Source organism: Lepidochelys kempii, chromosome 16, assembly GCF_965140285.1.
Source record: "Lepidochelys kempii isolate rLepKem1 chromosome 16, rLepKem1.hap1, whole genome shotgun sequence".
In the NCBI taxonomy this organism is placed as follows: Eukaryota; Metazoa; Chordata; order Testudines; family Cheloniidae; genus Lepidochelys; species Lepidochelys kempii.
The window spans coordinates 6,374,075-6,394,208 of NC_136395.1; the positions used below are offsets into that span (position 1 = coordinate 6,374,075).

Genomic DNA, 20,134 nt, shown 5'->3' on the forward strand with positions numbered 1-20,134 from the left:
TTTTGGCTTCTGTTACAGCCCGGTTCAAGAAGAAGATGAACAAAAGCGTCTTCTGGTTACAGTCTGGAACCAAGAGAGAAATTCCAGGTAAAGCCACTGCCAGGACGGGGCTGGGGTTGGAATGCCACTGAGCCATCTCTTTACTGAGGTTTGGAAAGGCTGGAGAAGGGATAAAAATACCATCTGCTCTGGCCACTTCCATGTGAGTTCCTTCGGAGCCTCGGTCACGTGGCCCAGCCTGGCGTCAGTGGGTGTCACGTGGTAGAGCGAGGGCATGATGTGGCTGCTTGATCTAAGCAGCATTGGCACCAGAGTGAGCCCCTTTGTGAGGGGTGGGTGAAGAACGTCTGCACACCCGGCCTCTGCTTCTCCCCAGAGGGCACACACTTCTGCTCAGGGTGCTCTCTGTCGCATGCGGGGCCCCGAGTGCTGCTGGGAAGCTGTGGATGCTGACTGGTCTCTGGCCGTGACCTAGGGCTATTTGGGGCTGCTGCTGGGCTGACACTGAAGCAAACTCCTGTTCCAAGAGCAGACTTTGCTGGGGCCAGGGGAGCATTTTGCAGCGGCTTGTGGGTAATGTTGCTGAGAGGTCAGTTAGCCTAGGGGAAGCCTGTACAGCGTCTGCTCACACCAATGCCTGGTGGTAGCCCATGAATGGCTCATGGCCCACCCCAGATGCTGCATGCAGCTTCATAAGAAAGAATGGCACATGGGCAGCCTGTTTTGAGTTGTGCTGGCCATTGGTGCAACCAGTCCAGGTGTTCAGCATGGTCTCAGGTGCCTGCGTGGCAGCTGTCAGCAAATGCCAGAGATGTAAATGGCTGGGAGAGCTTTGGTCTCCGAGCAAATTCACTTAGTGCCAAAGCCGGTATACCAGGCGGGCTCTCCAGGGCCCCTCTGCTGTGCAGGGACGGATGCCCAGGCACGCAGAGGTGCCTCCGTCTCCACAGCAAATGTCCAACAGGTGTCCAGCCTGGCTCCAGAGGTTCGTTGGCTTTTTTAACTAACTAACTAACTAACTAACTAACTAACTAACTAACTAACTAACTAACTAACTAACTAACTAACCTCCAAGCCCCTGCCCCTCTGTGCCAGTCTCATGGCAGAGACATGGCTGTCTGGGGTGGGATTCCAGCCACGGCCATCCTTGGAGTGACACCATGATCGGAGTGGAGAAAACGCAGGAGGGGCTGGACCGAAGTGCAGGGTGACCTGGCGAGATCAGTGCAGTGGGGGCTCCTGCTGCCTGCAAAGCCCTGCCCTCAGGGAGAGGACAGAAAGCCCAGAGGGTGCATGTCTGGGGGAGAGAAGGTGTGTAGCTCTGTGTCTCCTTAGCCCTGTGCTAACATCATTCCTGCAGGAGCCAGGCCCTCCTGGCGGAGGGAAGGCACGGGAGCCATGCTGGTGGGGAAGCTGCTCCTGGGTCTCTTGGTTAAGGAGGGTTTAAGGGGAGACACTAACCCTGCTCTCTGAATCCTTCTCTAGACAGAGCCAGCTAATCGGCTGTATGAGTTTTGGTGTGAAGTCGCTCCTGACCCCAGACAAGGTACAGTCCCTTGTGGGTATGGAGCACACATTGGGTTCAGGCCCTTCCTATGTGCCAGATGGGAGGAGGCGACGTCCTCCCGTCCGAGGCGCAGTGCCCTTGGCAGAGCCTCGTGGTGAAGTGCCCTGGGGCTGGGAGCGAGGGTGCCAGGGCCTCTCCGGGAGGCTGGCAGGAGAGCAGATTGGAAGTGACAGCTGGAGGTAGTTTTCCAGTGGAGAGAGCATTTCCAACAGTGTGGTGAGCACGTACGCAGCTCTGCAGAGGGCAGAGGGAGCTGCTGTCTTTGGTCTGGAGCTGCAGGGAAGGCAGAGGAGTCCTGACAGCGGCCTCCCTGCCCTGCAGGCACCTCTCAACTGAGGAGAGCGCCATGAGGCTGCTGAGGTGGGGAGCCGGAGGGCCAGGGGAGTGAGGGCATCGTGGTGACTCTCTCAGCCAGTGGTGCCTGCTCAAGTTGGAGGCACAGGCCATCGTCTGACAGGGACCCCATCTGCCGCTTGCTGGCACTGAGGACAGGCCGCTCTGGCCAAATACCAGTCCAGGTTCAAGGCTGCACAAGGCCGCCTGCCTTGTTTCTGTGAGGCCTGGCTGGGTGGCCCACCAGCCCCAGGGTGGAGTGCCAGGCTGCACACTGGCCTGTGGCTGGTGAATGCAAGTGCTGCCCATCCTGCCCAGAACGGGGCTGTGTGTGGCACCCGGGGAGAAGAGATGCTCTGCTTTCCCTTCCTGCAGCACCCCAAACCCTGGGCTCCTCCCTATTGTGGCCGGCCTGGGGCATCCTGCTGCCTTCGTGCTTCCTGGGGGCCCACATTTCCCATCTGATCTGCAGATCAGTGACTGTTCACCCTGGCCAGACCTGCCCCGCACTGGCGATGGTGGGGAGAGCAATGCCTGTCTCCCCACATCCTGGAGGCCCCAGGAACACTATGACCTGCCCCCTGGGGGTCTGGCCTCTTCCAGCTGGCGAAAGCTCCTTCCCAGCCCTTTGCTGAGGCTGCCGTCTTCGAGCCTTGTCCCAGGCATGCGGAAAGGGCCAGCCCCTCTCACAGGACCTGGAGTCCCCGGACCCTTCTGCCAACACCCAAGCATGGTTCAGCCCAGGGGGTAGCCCAGAGATGGTGCTGGCCTTGGCAGTTGACCACCAGTTCTGGACAATGGACGCAGCTCAGTGGTCAAGGCTGGTCGTCAGCCTGGGGCCCTGTGGACTGTGTGTAGCTGTCGACCAGATGGGGGAGCTGTACTTCAGTGGCTCCCAGCTCCCTCATGCTGGGCCCAGCGGGCGCCCTCCTGCCGCCCTCCAGGCTGCTGTGCCATCAGCATGCAGAGGACACTGCTCCACTGGGGCTGGCTCAGGTAGGTGTGGGGCGCTAACGGTGGCAGCCTGTTTGCTCAGTGGCATAAGCCATTCCGGACACTTCCTCTGCTCTGTAGCCATGTCTGAGGCCAGGTGTCCAACTGAGGCATTGGTTTAACTCTCTGAAACCCAGCACAATAACACTTCCACTGTGCGTTCTGCCCCTCGGTCCCCAAGGGCTCTGCAGAGGTCAGGGTGTTGGACTTACCACCCATGGAGCCCCATTTTACAGGTGAGGAAAGTGAGGGTGAGAATTCTGTTTCCAAGAGTGGCACTGGTTTGAGGTGCCTAGCTGTGGGGAACAGGGAGGGCAAGGGGCAGAGTGAATGGGGCACCGTGGCTAGTCAGAGTGGGGCAGGTGGGCATCAGGTGTGTGAGTCGCTGGTTCCAGTGACATGCTTACAGCAGGGCATGGAAGCTGGGGGAAGGAGCCTTCCGAGCCTGGCTGAGGGTGCAGCATTGTGCAGACTGGGGAGGAGAGGGAGCGGAGCTCCATGGGGCTGGTGTCCCCAGTTGGGAGAGCCCAGTCTCTAGCTAACGTTAATGTGAAAAGCAGAGTATTGGAACAAGGGGGATAAACCATCCTGTTTCCGTGTTTAACCCAATCCCTAACTAGAGACCAGTCTGCCACCTTCCTGGGAGCAGATTGTCTCCCATCTACTGCTGTGGGACAGGACACTGGGCTAGACCGGCCTCGGATCTGAGCCATTCTGTGTTCGATCCCCGCTCTTGTCCCCTTCGACTCCCCATCCCTGGCTGTCCTGGCTGTTAGCTGCTCCGTATCCTTTGGGCTAAGTCAGGGCTAGCATGGCTGCATCAGGGCATGGTACTGCAGAGTTACTGTGCCACTAACCCACACTTCCCAGCCAGTGATGCCCATGCCGGCTCTGGCCCCTGCTGGTGGGAATGCACTCACACTAATCCTGTTACCAGATGGGGGTAGGCGCCTGCTGCCCCTCTTGCAGCTGCTGCATTTTGTCATTCAGTGTCTTGGAGAAAATACATGAATGGCTGGGCCAGTGCCTTTCCCATCATTGCCCACTCCATCCACGCCTAGGGGGACAGGGGGATTCTGTCAAGCCAGTGCTGCCACCTGTTGTCACTTTCTTGGTAATACAGCTTTAAAGTCGACTGGGGTTTTCTTCCTCAAATAAACCAGTAATTCTGCTAAAGTAAATGGCTTCCACAGATCCCCACTTCTGGGTCCTGAGAAACACAGGCAACCCAGAAGCTACCAGACTGGATCAGGCTGAGATCCATCCAGCCCCACGTCCTGTCACTGACAGTGGCCAGCACCAGCAAGGTGCAAGAATCCTGCAACAGGTGGCTCTGGAATAACCTGACCACAAGGAAATGTCATCTGAACCCCCTCAATTAGAGACTGATTCCTGGTGTCGGTGTCCAGGGCTGGGGTTCACACTTCAGACAGGGCATTGAGAAATCCAAAGGGTTCAGAAAAGAGCTACAAGAAGGGTCTGAAGCCTTGTAGCAAGAGACCAAACAAGCTCAGTTTATTAAAGGAAGGTTCAGAGGTGACTTGATCACAGTCTCTAAGTCCCTGTACAGGGAGAAGATTTCTGAAAGCAGATTTAATCTAGATCTAATGTAGCAGACAAAGGCAGAACAAGATCCAGTGGCTGGAAGCTGAAGCCAGACGAATTCAAACTAGAAGTGAGGTGTACATTTTGAACACAGAGGGTACTTCATCACTGGAAAAACCTTGCCAAGGGATGTGATGGATTGTGCGTCTCTTGGCATCTTTAAACTAAGACTGGATATGTCTTTGTGCTCTAGCTCCACTGGAAGGGATGAGTTTGATGCAGGAATTCCTGGGCGAGATTCTCTGGCCTGTGCTACTCAAGAGATCAGACTGGATGATCATGTCTGGTCTTAACATCTGTGAATCTATTAATCTGCTTGCTCATGCCTTGAAATATGCTTGCTCATGTCCCCTCTAAAACTCATGTTTTAGTCTTTAATAGTTACTATTGTGACTCTGGTTCTTTGATCCATATCAATGTCCAATCTTTTTTTTGAATCTTGCTAGGCTGTGGCAATGAGTTCCAGAGGCTAATTGTGACTTGCAAACTGTATGGGTAGAGGCAGGAGGCAGGTACGCACACACAAACGCACACGTGCACGCACACACATTCTGGAGTCACATCTGGAGGCTGATGCTGTGAACACACAGCTGTCCCTCGTGTGGCTGGCATGAGCTGTCTTCAGGGTTCTGCATGGTAATTCAGGAAACTCTCAGTGATAGTTTCCTGCCCACTGATTTGAGACTCTTCTTTAACCAAACACTTTGTCCATTGTGTACGGAATGGCCTGCCCAGCCTGGCCTGCAGCATGCATGGAAGGTGGTGAAAGAGCCCTGACCTTGCCCCCCCTGCACTGCTGAAGGCGCTCAGTGTGGATTGCAGATGACCCCTCTGGTGGTAGGGCTAGAATACTGGCCATTTGCTGAGACTGCCAGCATGGGGCACATGCAATGTAGACACATTTCAGCGAAGGACTGGGCTGGAACAACTGCTTAATTTAACGTAGGCCATGCTGCAGCACGTTTGGTCAGCACTTCCTGGTGACAGAGTTAAAGCAGTGACCTAGGCCTGCTCCTCATTCTGATATGGTCCTTTTGCATAATGAGGCTGGAAACCACCTGGGAATACCACTTTGCTACCAGATTCCCTGGATGACAGTGAAGTGGCAAAATACAGTGGCTCCAGGCCCTACGCCCATATCAGCCCCTGATGCTGGCAGCATGGCTAGAGGACAGGGGTGTGTGGCCAGACAGCCTCTGTGCTCCAGCTATTTCCAGCTGCTGGAATGGCCCTTTGGGGCTATGGGCAGTGGGGAAGCCTTGTCTGAATTACAGCAAGCGAGTCCCTATCTTGGGCTTGCTGTGGCAGTGCTAATGTGCTCTGGAGCTGAGGCCTTTCCATGCTAATGGCTGGAGCCCCGTGAGTGGCTGGGCACAAGCATTGCGTCTGTTCCTGAGTCAGAGCAGGTGGAAAATCTGCTCATCCTGTCACCAAACTGCACCTGGACCCAGCAACCAGCAGGCCGGGGAGGAACAGAGTGGGGAAATATCCCCCAGTGAGGAGAGGAGGTCTGACCAAGGGATGTGGGGCCCTGTCATCCCCACCACAGCTGCCCCCTGTGCCCTCAGTTCCCAATCTCTTGTCCTGTCCTGTCCTGCCCTGCATCAGCCTGGATCCTGCTCCTCCTTCATTCTAAGGAATCCCTCCTCCCGTCTCACATGTTCTCCTTCCACGGTGCTCCCTCTGCCTGGGACTCCCTGCGCCAGTGAGCCAGGCAGGCGCCCTCCCTTCTGCTGCAGTGCCCGGCTCACGTCACCCCCTGAGCTCAGCCAGCTCAGACACAGGGCGCTTGGGCCCAGTCTGCTCTAGGACACGCCCCTGTGCTCATGCTGGCTCAGCCTCGGGAATCAATGGTGCTGACACCTCTGGCTGCACTGTGGACTCTCCTGCAGGGCTCCAGGGCCACCAACTTTGCTGACACTGGGCTGGGGTGTGCTGGGTGTAGATGGTGTCTTTCCTGCCTGCTCTGTGTTCTGCCCAGCCAGGCAGGCACTGCTCAGCCAGCACCCTGCACTCACAGCTTTTGCACAGACACGCTCTCCTGTGGGGCTGGAGTGCAGCTGCCCTGCTGAGCCTGAGCTCCACGGCTCTCACCCCTTCTCTCTGCCCCTAGGAGGTCAGCGGCTGGTACTATCTTCTTGGCGAGGACCTGGGCAGGACCAAGCACCTGAAGGTGGCCACGCGGCGTCTGAAGCAGAGCAGAGGTGGGTCCCCCTCGGCAGCATGCTCTGGGGAGTGGTACGTCCCAAGAGCTAGCAGAGCATGGGAGGGGCATGGGTTCTCATGCCCTGCCTCCTCCCCACTGGCACTGTGTGGAGCCAGGTGTGATGGGTTCGATCACAGAAACCCCCTTGGGGCTGCCAACTGATGTGCCAAGACTACTTCTGCCCCTGCTTTCCCTGCCCTCCCAGCTTGGGACTTCATTGCCCTGGCTGGTCTGAGCCCGTCCCACTAGCCTGCTGCAAACTAAGACCCAGGTCTGAACCGTGTCCCCTAACAGCTGTAGGCTTCAACTGAAAGCAGCTTAAGAAGTGTTCCTGTCTTTAACACTGAGATACTCAACTCCCAATGGAGTCAAAACCCCAAATAAATCCGTTTTACCCTGTATAAAGCTTATACAGGGTAAACTCATGAATTGTTCGCCCTCTATAACACTGACAGAGAGATATGCAGAGCTATTTGTCCTCCAGGTATTAATACATATTCTGGGTTAATTAATAAGTAAAAAGTGATTTTATTAAATACAGAAAGTAGGATTTAAGTGGTTCCAAGTAATAGCAGACAGAACAAAGTGAATTACTAAGCAAAATAAAATAGAAAACACAAGTCTATGTCTAATACAGTAAGAAAACAATACAGATAAAAACCTCACCTTCAGAGGAATTCCAGTAAGCTTCATTTTACAGACTAGTCTCCTTCTAGTCTGGATCCAGCAATCCCTCACACCCACTGTAGTTACTGTCCTTTGTTCCAGTTTCTTTCAGGTATCCTTGGGGGTGGAGAGGCTATCTCTTGAGCCAGCTGAAGACCAAATGGAGGGGTCTCCCAGGGGTTTAAATAGACTTTCTCTTGTGTGTGGATACCCCCTCCTCTCTCCTGTGCAAAGTCCATGTCCAAGATGGAATTCTGGAGTCACCTGGGCAAGTCACATGTCCGTGCATGACTCCGTTTTTACAGGCAGCAGCCATTGTTCACATGCTACCTTGAAAGTCCTCATGTAGACTTCTTATGTGGATTGAAGCCTTTCAAGAGCCATTGTCCATCCTATAGCTGGCCTCCAGGTATTCTCTGCGGGCCTCCAGGGGAGACTCAAGTAGGAGCCTGTGGCCTGGTGGCCCCACAGAGCGTCCCTGCCTGTGCTGCGTGGAGCTGGGCCTGGCTGGCAGCCTCCCTGTGCTGCTCTCCCAGCAGTGCTGCCAGGTCACTGCCGGCATGGTTTTCCTGCTCCCCAGTAGATGATTTATCATGGGATGTTGGAGACTCGGACCCCAAACTGCCTTTGAGCCAGCTCAGTGTGTGAGCATTGCTGGGCCAAAATCCAGCATTGGCCTTCTCCAGGAAAGGGTAAAAGGGAAACTTCTGCCCCTCCGAAGGCCACCCAGGGTGCAGCTACACTGTGAGTCGGGGATGCGATGTCCAGCTGGAGGAGACACACATGTTATCTCTCACCAAGCTAGCGAGAAGTGGGACGGGCTAGCTGCCCTGAGTGTGTGCTTAATGGGGCCACTCGGACAGCCCAGGCTCTCTGCACTGCACAATAACCTCACAGCCCCAGTACTGCCTTAGGGTGCCAGCCCTGGCTCTGAGCCCAGCTCCTCCTGAACCGCCCTGCTAGGCTGCCTGCAGTGACTCAAGTGTGTGATCACCAACCTCAGAGCAGATTGGCAGGAACCAGGCCACGAACCCCCCCGGCTGTGAGTTCCAACCAATTATCATGTGTAAACTCCCCAGCCTAAATGTAGGGTCACAGACAGTCCCCTTGGGTAGTCTGACCTGTCGCACCACCCAGGGGAGCCTGCCTTTGTGATGGATGGTCCCTTACACCACCAATCAGAGCAATATTCAGGTTACTCCGAGTCCTAAAGGTCCAGTCACTTACCCAGGTAAGTTGCACCTTAGATCTCACACCAAAGACAAGGCTTGTAGCCAATACTGTAATAAACTACATACAGATTTATGAATAGGAAAAGGAAAGAAGAGAGCTATTTATGAGGTTAAAACAGATAAATGTACATGTACAAGTGAGTTACAATCTTCAGTTTCAAGAGGTAATAGAAATTTCTATAATGAACAAGCTCTAGATGACCTTTAGGGCTAGCCCAGGCTAAGCAGCGTCCAAGCAGCATAGAGATAATCGGTTCCTTCTGTTTATCCCCCTCTTCCCATGTGCTCTGAGCTGCAGACACAGCTGATGGGAGGAACTCACTTGCATGACTCATCTTTGGGGAAGGGGGCAGAGCAGGACAACTAAAGAGTCTTTTGTCCTCTTTAATGTCCCTGCAATAGTCTGTCTGGGGTTAATGGACCTTGCCCGTTGGGCAGGACATAAGTCCTTCTGCTGGAGATCAGCCCTTCACACTAGTTAATGTCTCTCCCTATCCCCTGATTTACACAGTCACAGGCTCACAATACAAATGCTCACATATTACCTTACACTGGGAAATACAGACGCTATAGATGAGATGAATGCCGGCAGCAACTCACAAGCGTTCGGTAAAGTCTAAACACTAAGCACATTCATATAATCCTAATACCAGTTTTAACAATCCTAACACTGATTCCAGCTAGGTGTTTGTCAGTGTTCGGTTGAGGCATGGGGACAATGGCATGAGCTGGCACCTGGTCTGCCAGCATCACACACCTGACCCATCACTAATGTTCTCCCGGCTGCCTGGCTCCCGCAGCAATGCTGGGTTGTAGTGGAGGCAGGAGAATGACCTAGGGACGAGAGAGGCAGCGCCCGGCTTGCTGTAGCTAAGGACAGTGCTATGGTTTGCAGTCACAGCAGGGACTACATCCATAGGAAGGTGTGACGGGCAGCATCTCTCTGCACTTGCTCTGAGGGGCAGATTGGGATATTCTGGAAAGTCCCAGGTAAATCTGTTTAGGAGAGGGAGATGCCCTCCCTTGTGCTGTCCCCTGAGGAGCCCTGGAGACACGGATGGCCTGGTTCAGTGAGACAGCAAGCCTGCAGGAGCTCTGAGACATCTGAGGAGTAGGCTGGGGGTGTGCGGGGGGGTTCATTTACAGATAACCAGGCTGTTTGGCATGGCTCCTCCTAGCTGCTTCCCTTTCTACCAAGGGCGGCCGGTGCACAATGCATGTCACTAGGTGCTGGAGTGGTTCAGTGGGTACTGGGGAACACCATCTCTCCTCAGCTGGGCCCAGGGAGCATGCAGGAGGGGAGTTCCTCTCCTGCACACTTTCCCAGGGGCTAAGCAAGGACAGAATACAGCTCCTTCTCCTCCTTTCCATCTAGGACAACCCCACCCCTGCCAGCTCCTCCTCCCCTACTGGGGGGAAGGCAGAGGAACCGATCACACCTCAATTGCTCCCCAGCTTTCCTGTGGAGAGTCCAGCCCTCCAGCCCAGGGCTCAGCCTGGCTGCCATATTGTCTTTACACAACCTGGATTTCCCAACTCAGCGAAGCTCAGACATTGTGGTAATGGGGCCATGTTAGCACTTACACAGGAGAGATCCTGGCCAGGTCTAAATGGGGTGACCCAGAGAGAAGGGGCATCCTCCCCCTCCTTGGGGACACAAGCCCTTCTTTCCTCCCTGTCTCTCCCACTCGCTGTGCCTATCACCACATGCTGCTGCTGCTGCATCTCACATGCTCTCCAGCTTTGGGCCAGCATCCGCCAGCCTTGGGACCATTGAAATCAATGGATTCCCTCCTGTTGCCTCCAGTGAGCTTTGGATCAGGTCCTTGCTGAGTTCTCTATCCTGCCTGGCTCTAACCTGTGGGGCTGCCCAGTGTCTGCAGGAGTGGAGCAGGCCTGGGACAGGAGATGTGCTGCGGGGGTTGTCTGCACAGAGTGCGGTCTGGGCTGGGACACAGTCGCAGGGCAATGTGTGTGAAGGGCATGTGGCAGCTGCCCCTCATGCCACCCTCAGTGGATCAACAGGGAATTTCCGGGTCTTCAAACACCCACAGGAAATGCCACCATGTTAAAGGCAGAAGCGTCTGCGTAGTGCCTGAGAGCAGCCTATGTGACGTGCTCTTTCTGTTGCCTTCTAGAGCCACTACTGGTGAGCCAGGGGGCTGCACTGGGAAACCAGGAGGCTGAGAACATGGAGCAGCTCAAGGTAGGTGTGACAGGTGTGCCGGGGCCAGCTGAGCCCAGTGGGAGCAGCACAGCACTAATGACCCAGGGAGCAGGGGCAGGAGCGGGAGAGAAGGGCCAGCGGGAGGCTGATCCCAGGGCAGGAGCTGTGCCGGAGGTGGCTCCTCTGCACAGTAGTAGGACTCAGTGAAAGGGCAGAGAGGGCTAGTGCTAGGCCAGCAGGGAGGAGAGGAAAGTCTGGGGGGTTGCTGAGCAGGGGAGTCAGAATGGGACCATGAAACGAGTGGGCCTGGGATGGTTTCTCACACGCAGAACGAGCCAGAGTTACATTTGCTTTGTACAACAAAGCACAATGGGCAAGTCTTCATGAGAGAGAGCGCAGTGTGTGTGTCTCCTCTGTGTCTCCTCTGTGGCAGGCTGTGTCCGAACACAGCATGGTGGCTTCCTTTGCAGCCCTCCTCTCCATTTAGGCCCTGTCCACACTCCAGCATATAGGCTGATTTTGTAACCAGTTAGTGACTCTAGATGCAATCGGTGTCTTCATGCAGCATGGTCAGTAGCCAGGACCCATGGCAGCTGCAGGCCTAGGCTGCCCCATGGCTCTCTTCTGGCACCTGGGTCAGCACTCTGTTTTGTTGCTGTGTGAACTGGACCCTGACCATGTAACCGGGCTGGTTGGACCTCCTCCCTCCATTCTCTGTGTAGTGGGATGTTTCAGCATGCACTGTTACTGCTGTGGTATGTGCATCTCCTGGGCACTCTGTCCCCTGCTGGCTTCTTACGGGATAGGTGCCCAAATTTCCCAGAATGCACTGGTATGTACCTAGCTGGGTTGCGTGGCCTGTGTAGGTACGAGGCACAAAGATTCCAGCGTGGACTCAGCACCGCACCCCTTGTGACCAGGGCAGATGAGAGAGTTGCAGGCTGGTTAGAAAACTGTGGAGTGGCTGGAGCTGCAGTGTGGATTGGGCCATGCAGGTGAGATCTGTGGGAAACAAGCCAAGAGCGACGTACACCCCATGGGGAAACTACCTGACAATGTGGGGATGTGCCTGTGCTTCCCTACACATGTGCTGTGGGGTGGTGCTGGAGAGCCTGGAGGCCATGGAGAGGCTTTGCTCTAGCTCAGGGAGAGGAGTGATTCATTCCAAAGACTTTCAAAGGAGCCAGAGCTGTGTGACTAGGCCAGGGATGGGCAAACTTTTTGGCCTGAGGGCCACATTTGGATATGGAAATTGTACGGCGGGCCATGAATGCTCATGAAATTCGGGGATGGGGTGCGGGAGGGGATGAGGGCTCTGGCTAGAGGTGTGGGCTCTGTGGTAGGTCCAGAAATTAGGAGTTCAGTGTGTGGCTCTGGGCTGGGGCAGGGAGTTGGGGTGCGGGGGAGAGAGGGACTCCAGCTGGCGGTGTGGGCTCTGGGGTGGGGCTGGGGATGAGGGTTTGGGCTGCAGGAGGGTGCGCCGGGCTGGGACCAAGGGGCAGGAGGGGGATCAGGGCTGGGGTAGGGGGTTGGGGCATGGGAGGGGGTGAAGGGGTGATTTCCTCAAGCAGCTCCCAGAAGCAGCAGCACGTCCCTTCTCTGGCTCCTACGTGGAGGCACGGCCAGGCAGCTCTGCACACTGCCCCTTCCGCAAGCGCTGCCGCTGCAGCTCCCATTGGCTGTGATTCCCAGCCAATGGGAGCTGTGAGGATGACACTTGGGGCAGGAGCAGCATGCAGAGCCCCTTGGCTGCCCCTACATGTAGGAGCCGGAGCGGGGGCGTGCTGCTTCCTCCGGGAGCCACGTGGAGCAAGCCCCTGACCTTACTCCCTGGCGGGAGTTCAAGGGCCAGATTAAAATGTCTGAAGGGCTGGATGTGGCCCCCGGGCTGTAGTTTGCCCACCCCTGGACTAGACTGTGCTACGCTTCACTGAGAGGCCCTTCCTGCGGACACCTGCTGATTTGTCCGAATGTGGTGCCTTTTCACCCTACGTCTTTCCAGTGGACGTTACATTAAATCCTTTGCCACCTGAATGGGGCGCTTGAGACCGAGGCCTCTGTGATTTATAGGAGAGGCAAGGATGGGAAACAGCAACACAAACACAGGGCCCACGTCGGAAACTGGGCCCAACTGGCCCTGTGATTGATCTGTGCCAAATTCCGCCTCTCTGCTTCCCTCAGCTGCATTCTCAGTTATTTGTTTTAAACCGTAGGGTTGAGCTAGACAAACCAACCCAGCGTCCCTTATCCCTCCCTTCCTCTCACATAGGCAGGGTTTAAATTCAGAGCTCCTGCCAGTAAATATTTTCAACCCCTCTGGAGCATTTATAGCCTGGTGGAGGGATGGGGAGCTTCGGGAAATGCCCTGTAAGAATGAACACAGTGACAGTCACCACTGGCCTGAAAGATGGCAAACTGGGGGAGGCAGAGTGTTGGCCTGTCTGCTCAGCGCAGCCCCAGCCTGGCAGGGCTAGATACTGCCGAGCCAGTTTGGTTAGTGACTTCAAACCAAGCCCTTTGTGTTTGTGCGGCGTTGTCCTCTGCTAGTTAAAATCCCCTCACCCACTTGTGTTTGGATTTCTGTGGCAGCCACCAGACCATGCTGCAGTGACAGTGACTCCAGGGACTCGGTTTGGCTGGGGTTTGAAGCCTTGCCTCATTTCTGCCCCGTGGAGGAAGCTGAAAGGAGCTTTCTTCTTGCTTTGTTTAGCTGCATTCTACAGGGGTTCCCCTGTGACTCGGCATTCCTGGGAGCTGCTGCTGCAGTGTGCAAAGAGGCCATGTCACGCAGCTTTGTGCTGTACGTCTGACTTGATTCAGAGTTGTGCTGTGCCTTTAATTCTGAAATAAAACCATGGGTGCCACTGACCTCCAAGCTTTGGGTCGTATTTCCCCCCCCCCGCCCCCTGTAAACACAAAGCAGTATTGTGCGTGTTTGTTCTGTGAAAACAAATTCTTCCTTGTTTTCCTAAAGCAGAATCACTTTTCCTCTCATATCTTTAAACTAGGGTAAGAAGTCTTTTTACTGAAGTGAAGCTTGTGCAGCTGAGGCCTGTGAAATGCTGCTTACACATCCTCAAAGTGTTTGTGAGAACCTTGGAATAACAAAGTGCTCTGTGCCACTGAAGAATGCAGCAGGAACAAAAGCCACATCAACAGAGAAGGGACTAGGGAATACTGAATAGTTGACAGGAATTTTAATATAAAACTCTCTCTCTTCCTTGTCACTTGGAGTTTTCAGGAAGCCCTCTGTCTTATCGTAAAGCGGCATACAGCACAGACAGGGGCTTGGGAGGTGAAAGGTGGCTTCCTGCCATTCTTCTCTAGAGCTGGGTTCCCATGGGCGGTCATGCCAGTTTCACTGTGGCTTGTTCTATGCTGTTGTGATACAAGGAGACCAGGATTCCTGCTCCTTTGAGGGATTTAACTTCCATGGGCTAGTGGCGAGTTTAGAGCCTGCAATCATGAATCGCTTCAATGGACTCTGCAAGGTGTGCTCGGAGCGGAGATACAGACAGGTCTGTGGAACCTAACCCTAATCCGAATGCAAAGTGAATCCATCTGGGGAGTGCATGTCTATTGCAGAGTCTGAGTTAGGCTTATGTGCTGACTGTGTTCTCCCAGAGCCTACTGCTCTGGCTGTGCGTGTCAGGTTATTTCCTGTGTGTTGGTTTGTCAGGATTGTTTTGCAAATGCCATTTTAGCAGCGATCATGGAAATGCTCGGCAAGTCGGCATCTGTGTATAAATGATCTCTGTCTGCGTATGGGCAGATCCGCACAACTGTGGATGGCCCCATGGTGGGAGCGAGCATTCAGCTTGCGCTAATGGCTGGAACGTTAGTGCTGTAACAAGTTGGTATGTCCCGGGGAAGTGCTAAGCTGAGCGGTCCAATTTACCATTCATTAGTGGAAAGGAAGGCACTGCAGACTGTTAAGCAGATCCTTCCTTGTGTTTATCAGGAATGCATTAGGGAGACAAGCTAGTTACATTTGACATTGATGGCTGCTAGGAAAGAGTCTTGCTGAGCGTTATAAAGGAAAGTTCCAAGTTCTGTCTGACCGGGTTTGTCCGTGGCTTTGTCTGTCACAGGCTATTTTTATAGGTGTAAATGTGGCTGTGTAGATGAAGCTGCCTTGGCATTTCTGACACCAGCTCCCCATTGCTCTGCAGTGGGGTCATGGCTCACTCCCAGGCAGACTGAGGGGTCACAACCCCTTTGATGAGTTCTCCTGTTTACCCTAGTTCTGAGGCTAGGGCTGGAATTGCTGGATCGTGTATATGTGGCACTGCACTCCGTTCAGTGCAATGAATTAGTTTCACAATCTAGATGGGAAGAAAACAGAGCAGAAGGAGTCTCCTTGGTTAAACATGCCCCATCCAGTCTCTGGGCTGGATAAAGGGTGTCACACGGCAACTCCACTCCGCTCTGCATGTGGCGAAGGTTTACTATGACTCATGACTTGGGCCATGTTAATTCTTGGTCTCCCAGAACCAGTGAAATCTCCCTGGCTCCTTCCCCGACACCATGGGCGTAGAGTTCTGATAACTCGGTGTCCTCTATGGTACTGACGTCACATGCCATCTCTGTACCCACCTTCCCTGTCTGGGTTCACACTTCCCAGCCCTTGTCTGCAGGGGCAGAAAGAGTGCTTCTTATTCAGCACTGGTGCCAGCTGGGAGCTGTAGCCCAGACCCCGAGCTCAAGTGTTTTGACCACTCTGTCGTGAAGAACAGAGCTGAGTTTCTTTTTCAGTAATGAAGATCTATACTCAGCTGTTGGTTCTCTTGATGCTACATGAGCAGCATTGACTCCAGCTCACTCTCCTGTAGCTGGGCTGGCTCTTTGGGGCCAGCAGGAAAAATAACATGTCCCCGCCAGGGAAACCTGCAGATTTGACATGCAGACCCACCGGACAGAGCAAGATGGTGCTGTTTTCACCCTGTCCTTTGTGTAACCATCCCCACGTTTGAACGGGCTAGAGGGGTCGCTGCTTAGTGACATAAAACCCCCTTCTCCCTTCAGGGCTAAGAACATCTCTGACAGTGGTCAAGGGACAGAGGTGGGGATGGAAAGTTAGTGTTGGGGTTCCGTGGCATGGGGCTGAGCACTGCCACGAGCTGTGGGGCTGTCCCAAAGAGCTGCTTGCTGAGCTCTTTTCAGGAGTCAGCAGTGTGCCCTTGTTGCCAAGAAGGCCAATGGCATTTTGGGATGTATAAGCAGGGGCATAACGAGCAGATCGAGGGACGTGATCGTTCCCCTCTGTTCGACATTGGTGAGGCCTCATCTGGAGTACTGTGTCTAGTTTTGGGCCCCACACTACAAGAAGGATGTGGAGAAATTAGAGAGAGTCCAGCGAAGGGCAACAAAAATAATTAGGGGACTGGAACACATGACTCATGAGGAGAGGCTGAGGGAACTGGGATTGTTTAGTCTGCGGAAGAGAAGAATGAGGGGGGATTTGATAGCTGCTTTTAACTACCTGAAACGTGGATCCAAAGAGGATGGATCTAGACTATTCTCAGTGATAGCAGATGACAGGACAAGGAGTAATGGTCTCAAGTTGCAGTGGGGGAGGTTTAGATTGGATATTAGGAAAAACTTTTTCACTAGGAGGGTGGTGAAACACTGGAATGCGTTACCTAGGGAGGTGGTGGAATCCCCTTCCTTAGAAGTTTTTAAGGTCAGGCTTGACAAAGCCCTGGCTGGGATGATTTAGTTGGGATTGATCCTGCTCTGGGCAGGGGGTTGGACTAGATGGCCTCCAGAGGTCCCTTCCAACTCTGTTATTCTATGATTCTATGACTCCCAGGCCTAGAAACGCCCTGATCCTCTGGCCCTGTGTTCAATCTAAGTGTAGAGAAGAGTCAAAGCTGAAGAGCCACCACCAACCTTTTGGGCTGTTTGTGACCCACCAAACCCCCAGAGCTACCCAAGGCAGTGGGCCTGGGCTTGTTCTTGATGATGCAAGTGGAAGGGAGTTTGGCTTTGGAAGCCCACTGTCATGCTAGGGAAATGCTAGGAGACAGGGCGTGTAGCTCCAGCAACCAGATACTATTGTGATTTCATCTTCACTTTATTAGAGCAAAAGATATAAAGAGGCTTGGATTAAATTCTCCTCAGCCAGGATCTGGAGTAGCATTTTATATCAATGATGAGATAGAATGTAAAGAAATAAGGAGCGATGGAATGGATGAGACAGAGTGAGTCTGGGCAAAAATCACATTGGGGAAGAAAACTACTAGAGCCTCCCCTGTGCCTCAGTCTTTAATGAGGCTAATGAGGATCTTAGGGATAATGATAGCATGACAAATGGGAATGAGGATATGGAGGTAGATATTACCATATCTGAGCGAAACTCAAACAGCTTAATGGGACTAAATCGGGGGGTCCAGATAATCTTCATCCAAGAATATTAAAGGAATTGGCACCTGAAATTGCAAGCCCATTAGCAAGAATTTTTAATGAATCTGTAAACTCAGGGGTTGTACCGTGTGACTGGAGAATTGCTAACATAGTTCCTATTTTTAAGAAAGGAAAAAAAAGTGATCCGGGTAACAGCAGGCCTGTTCGTTGGACATCTGTAGTATGCAAGGTCTTGGAAAAAATTTTGAAGGAGAAAGTAGTTAAGGACATTGAGGTCAATGGTAAAAGGAAATGCAGTGGATCTAATTTACCTAGATTTCAGGAAGGCATTTGATACCGTGCCACATGGGGAATTATTAGTTAAATTGGATAAGATGGGGATCAATATGAAAATTGAAAGGTGGATAAGGAATTGGTTAAAAGGGAGACTACTGAAAGGTGAACTGTCAGGCTGGAGGGAGGTCACCAGGGGTCGGTTTTGGGACTAATCTTATTTAATCTTTTTATTACTGACCTCGGCACAAAAAATGGGGGTGTGCTAATAAAGTTTGCAAATGACACAAAGCTGGGAGGTATTGCCAATACAGAGAAGGACTGGGACCTTGTAAACTGGAGTAATAGTAATAGGATGAAATGTAATAGTGAGAAGTGTAAGGTCATGCATTTAGGGATTAATAACAAGAATTTTAGTTATAAGCTGGGAACGCATCAATTAGAAGTAATGGAGGAGGAAAAGGACCTTGGAGTATTGGTTGACCACAGGATGACTACGAGCCGCCAATGTGATATGGCTGTGAAAAAAGCTAATGGGGGATGCATCAGGCGAGGTATTTCCAGTAGGGATAAGGAGGTTTTAGTACCGTTATACAAGGCACTGGTGAGACCTCATCTGGAATACTGTGTGCAGTTCTGGTCTCCCATGTTTAAGAAGGATGAATTCAAACTGGAACAGGTACAGAGAAGGGCTACTAGGATGATCTGAGGAATGGAAAACTTGTCTTATGAAAGGAGACTCAAGGAGCTTGGCTTGTATAGCCTAACTAAAAGAAGGTTGAGGGGAGATATGATTACTCTCTATAAATATATCAGAGGGATAAATACCGGAGAGGGAGAGGAATTATTTAAGCTTAGTACCAATGTGGACACAAGAACAAATGGATATAAACTGGCCATCAGGAAGTTTAGACTTGAAATTAGATGAAGGTTTCTAACCATCAGAGGAGTAAAGTTCTGGAATAGCCTTCCAAGGGAAGTAGTGGGGGCAAAAGACCTATCTGGCTTCAAGATTAAACTCGATAAGTTTATGGAGGAGATGGTATGATGGGATAACACGATTTTGGCAATTAATTGATCTTTAACTATTCATGGTAAATAGGCCCAATGGCCTGTGATGGGATATTAGATGGGGTGGGATCTGAGTTACTACAGAGAATTCTTTCCTGGGTATCCGGCTGGCGAATCTTGCCCACATGCTCAGGGTTCAGCTGATCGCCATATTTGGGGTCGGGAAGGAATTTTCCTCCAGGGCAGATTGGAAGAGGCTCTGGGGGTTTTTCGCCTTCCTCTGTAGCATGAGGCATGGGTCACTTGCTGGAGGATTCTCTGCACCTTGAAGTCTTTAAACCATGGTTTGAGGACTTCAATAGCTCAGACATAGGTGAGAGGTTTATTGCAGAAGTGGGTGGGTGAGATTCTGTGGCCTGCATTGTGCAGGAGGTCAGACTAGATGATCATAATGGTCCCTTCTGACCTTAATATCTATGAGTCTATGAGTCTATCTGTGGTTGCTTATTCTTGGTCCCTCAATGGGATCTGTCCTTCTGGCTGTTTATTTCCAGAAATCATATGGGTCAGTTGGTTCCCCCGCCACCCCGCCGTCCCCTCCTTTTCAGTAAACCTGGAAATGTGATAAACTTCTCTGAAAGTTTATAGGAACTGTGACTGAGCTCCCGCTTAAAGCCAACCTTCGACAAATGAACTTCACTCTATTCATGAGAGCTCACAGCCTCCAGGGTCAGCGTGGTGAGAGGAGCCTTTCACTTGTTCCCTGAGTGCTGATGGAAAAAACCCATTAACACTCCATCCCTTCCCTTCAGAACTCCTTTCAGCCATATCCTACTTAATGAAAATACTTTAGGACAAAATAATGTGTGAGGCTTTCAGAGCATCTTCACCCCAACTGCTTTACAAATATTAATATACTAAGTCTTGCCACAATCCTGCAAGGTAGGAAAATGTCATTATTTATATATTATATAAGGGAAACTGAGGCACAGAGAGTTGCTCAAAGAAGTCACACTGGAAGTCTTTGTCAAAGTCAGGAATAAAATCATATCTCCTGGTTCCCAATCTTATCCCTTAACCCATCCTTCATCCCACCTCTAGAACACTCCCTTGGTTATCAAGAGAAATTCAGGGGAGGGGAATTGTGTTATCTGCCTATAGTACAGGATATGCAACTCACCTGCTCACAGATTGCAATGCCAAATTTTGTGTGATTTGTAAATGCCCTTTTAAATGCCCTTGGCTGCAGTCCAGTGTCAGCTATGTCCTGGCCATCTGCAGTAGTTTATGTCCTCCTACAAAGGGAGGACTTTTATACTGACAGATGTTTGTTGTCTCCGACCAGTCCATTCATCCCTCTCCAGCTGGCTATACAGATGCTGTTTTAATGTAGGCATAAAAGTCCTGGGTCTGTGCATGAGCTAAGTGCTGGGTTCTTACTGGTCACACACAGTAGCTGCCTTCCTGTGTAACAGGATGACTCTGATGTCTGTTTTCAGATTACAATCCCTCGAGGAAGGGATGGGTTTGGCTTCACAATCTGCTGCGACTCTCCAGTCCGTGTGCAGGCTGTAGACTCTGGTAAGAGAACAACCCATTTTTATACATCTTTTATTGTTGGACTGATTTGAAAGGGACCAGTCCCTGTCCCCTTTGCTTCCCTGTGTTTGATCCTGTCTTAAGACCCTCTCAAACCTCACAGAATTTTCCTTTTC

General features: G+C 52.3%; 2 protein-coding genes across 3 annotated transcripts in view; both read left to right on the forward strand.

The window, feature by feature from the left end:
• LOC144929505 (regulator of G-protein signaling 3-like) overlaps positions 1 to 1,762 on the forward strand; it is an 80,124-nt gene extending 78,362 nt beyond the window's left edge. The window contains exons 8-9 of the mRNA XM_078849093.1: positions 19 to 87; positions 1,486 to 1,762. Of these exons, the coding sequence (XP_078705219.1) occupies positions 19 to 87; positions 1,486 to 1,750 (334 nt within the window). The 3' untranslated portion in view covers positions 1,751 to 1,762. The remainder of the gene's footprint in view (positions 1 to 18; positions 88 to 1,485) is intronic.
• A 24-nt stretch (positions 1,763 to 1,786) lies between these two features.
• Positions 1,787 to 20,134, forward strand: part of LOC140899398 (regulator of G-protein signaling 3) — a 133,964-nt gene continuing 115,616 nt past the window's right edge. Inside the window, exons 1-3 of one of the 2 annotated variants that reach the window (XM_078849091.1) lie at positions 1,787 to 6,702; positions 10,741 to 10,808; positions 19,919 to 20,000. In XM_078849091.1, the coding sequence (XP_078705217.1) occupies positions 10,794 to 10,808; positions 19,919 to 20,000 (97 nt within the window). In that variant the 5' untranslated portion in view covers positions 1,787 to 6,702; positions 10,741 to 10,793. Of the gene's footprint in view, positions 6,703 to 10,740; positions 10,809 to 14,079; positions 14,288 to 19,918; positions 20,001 to 20,134 lie in introns of those variants that run through there. The other variant, XM_078849090.1, reaches the window with a different exon arrangement.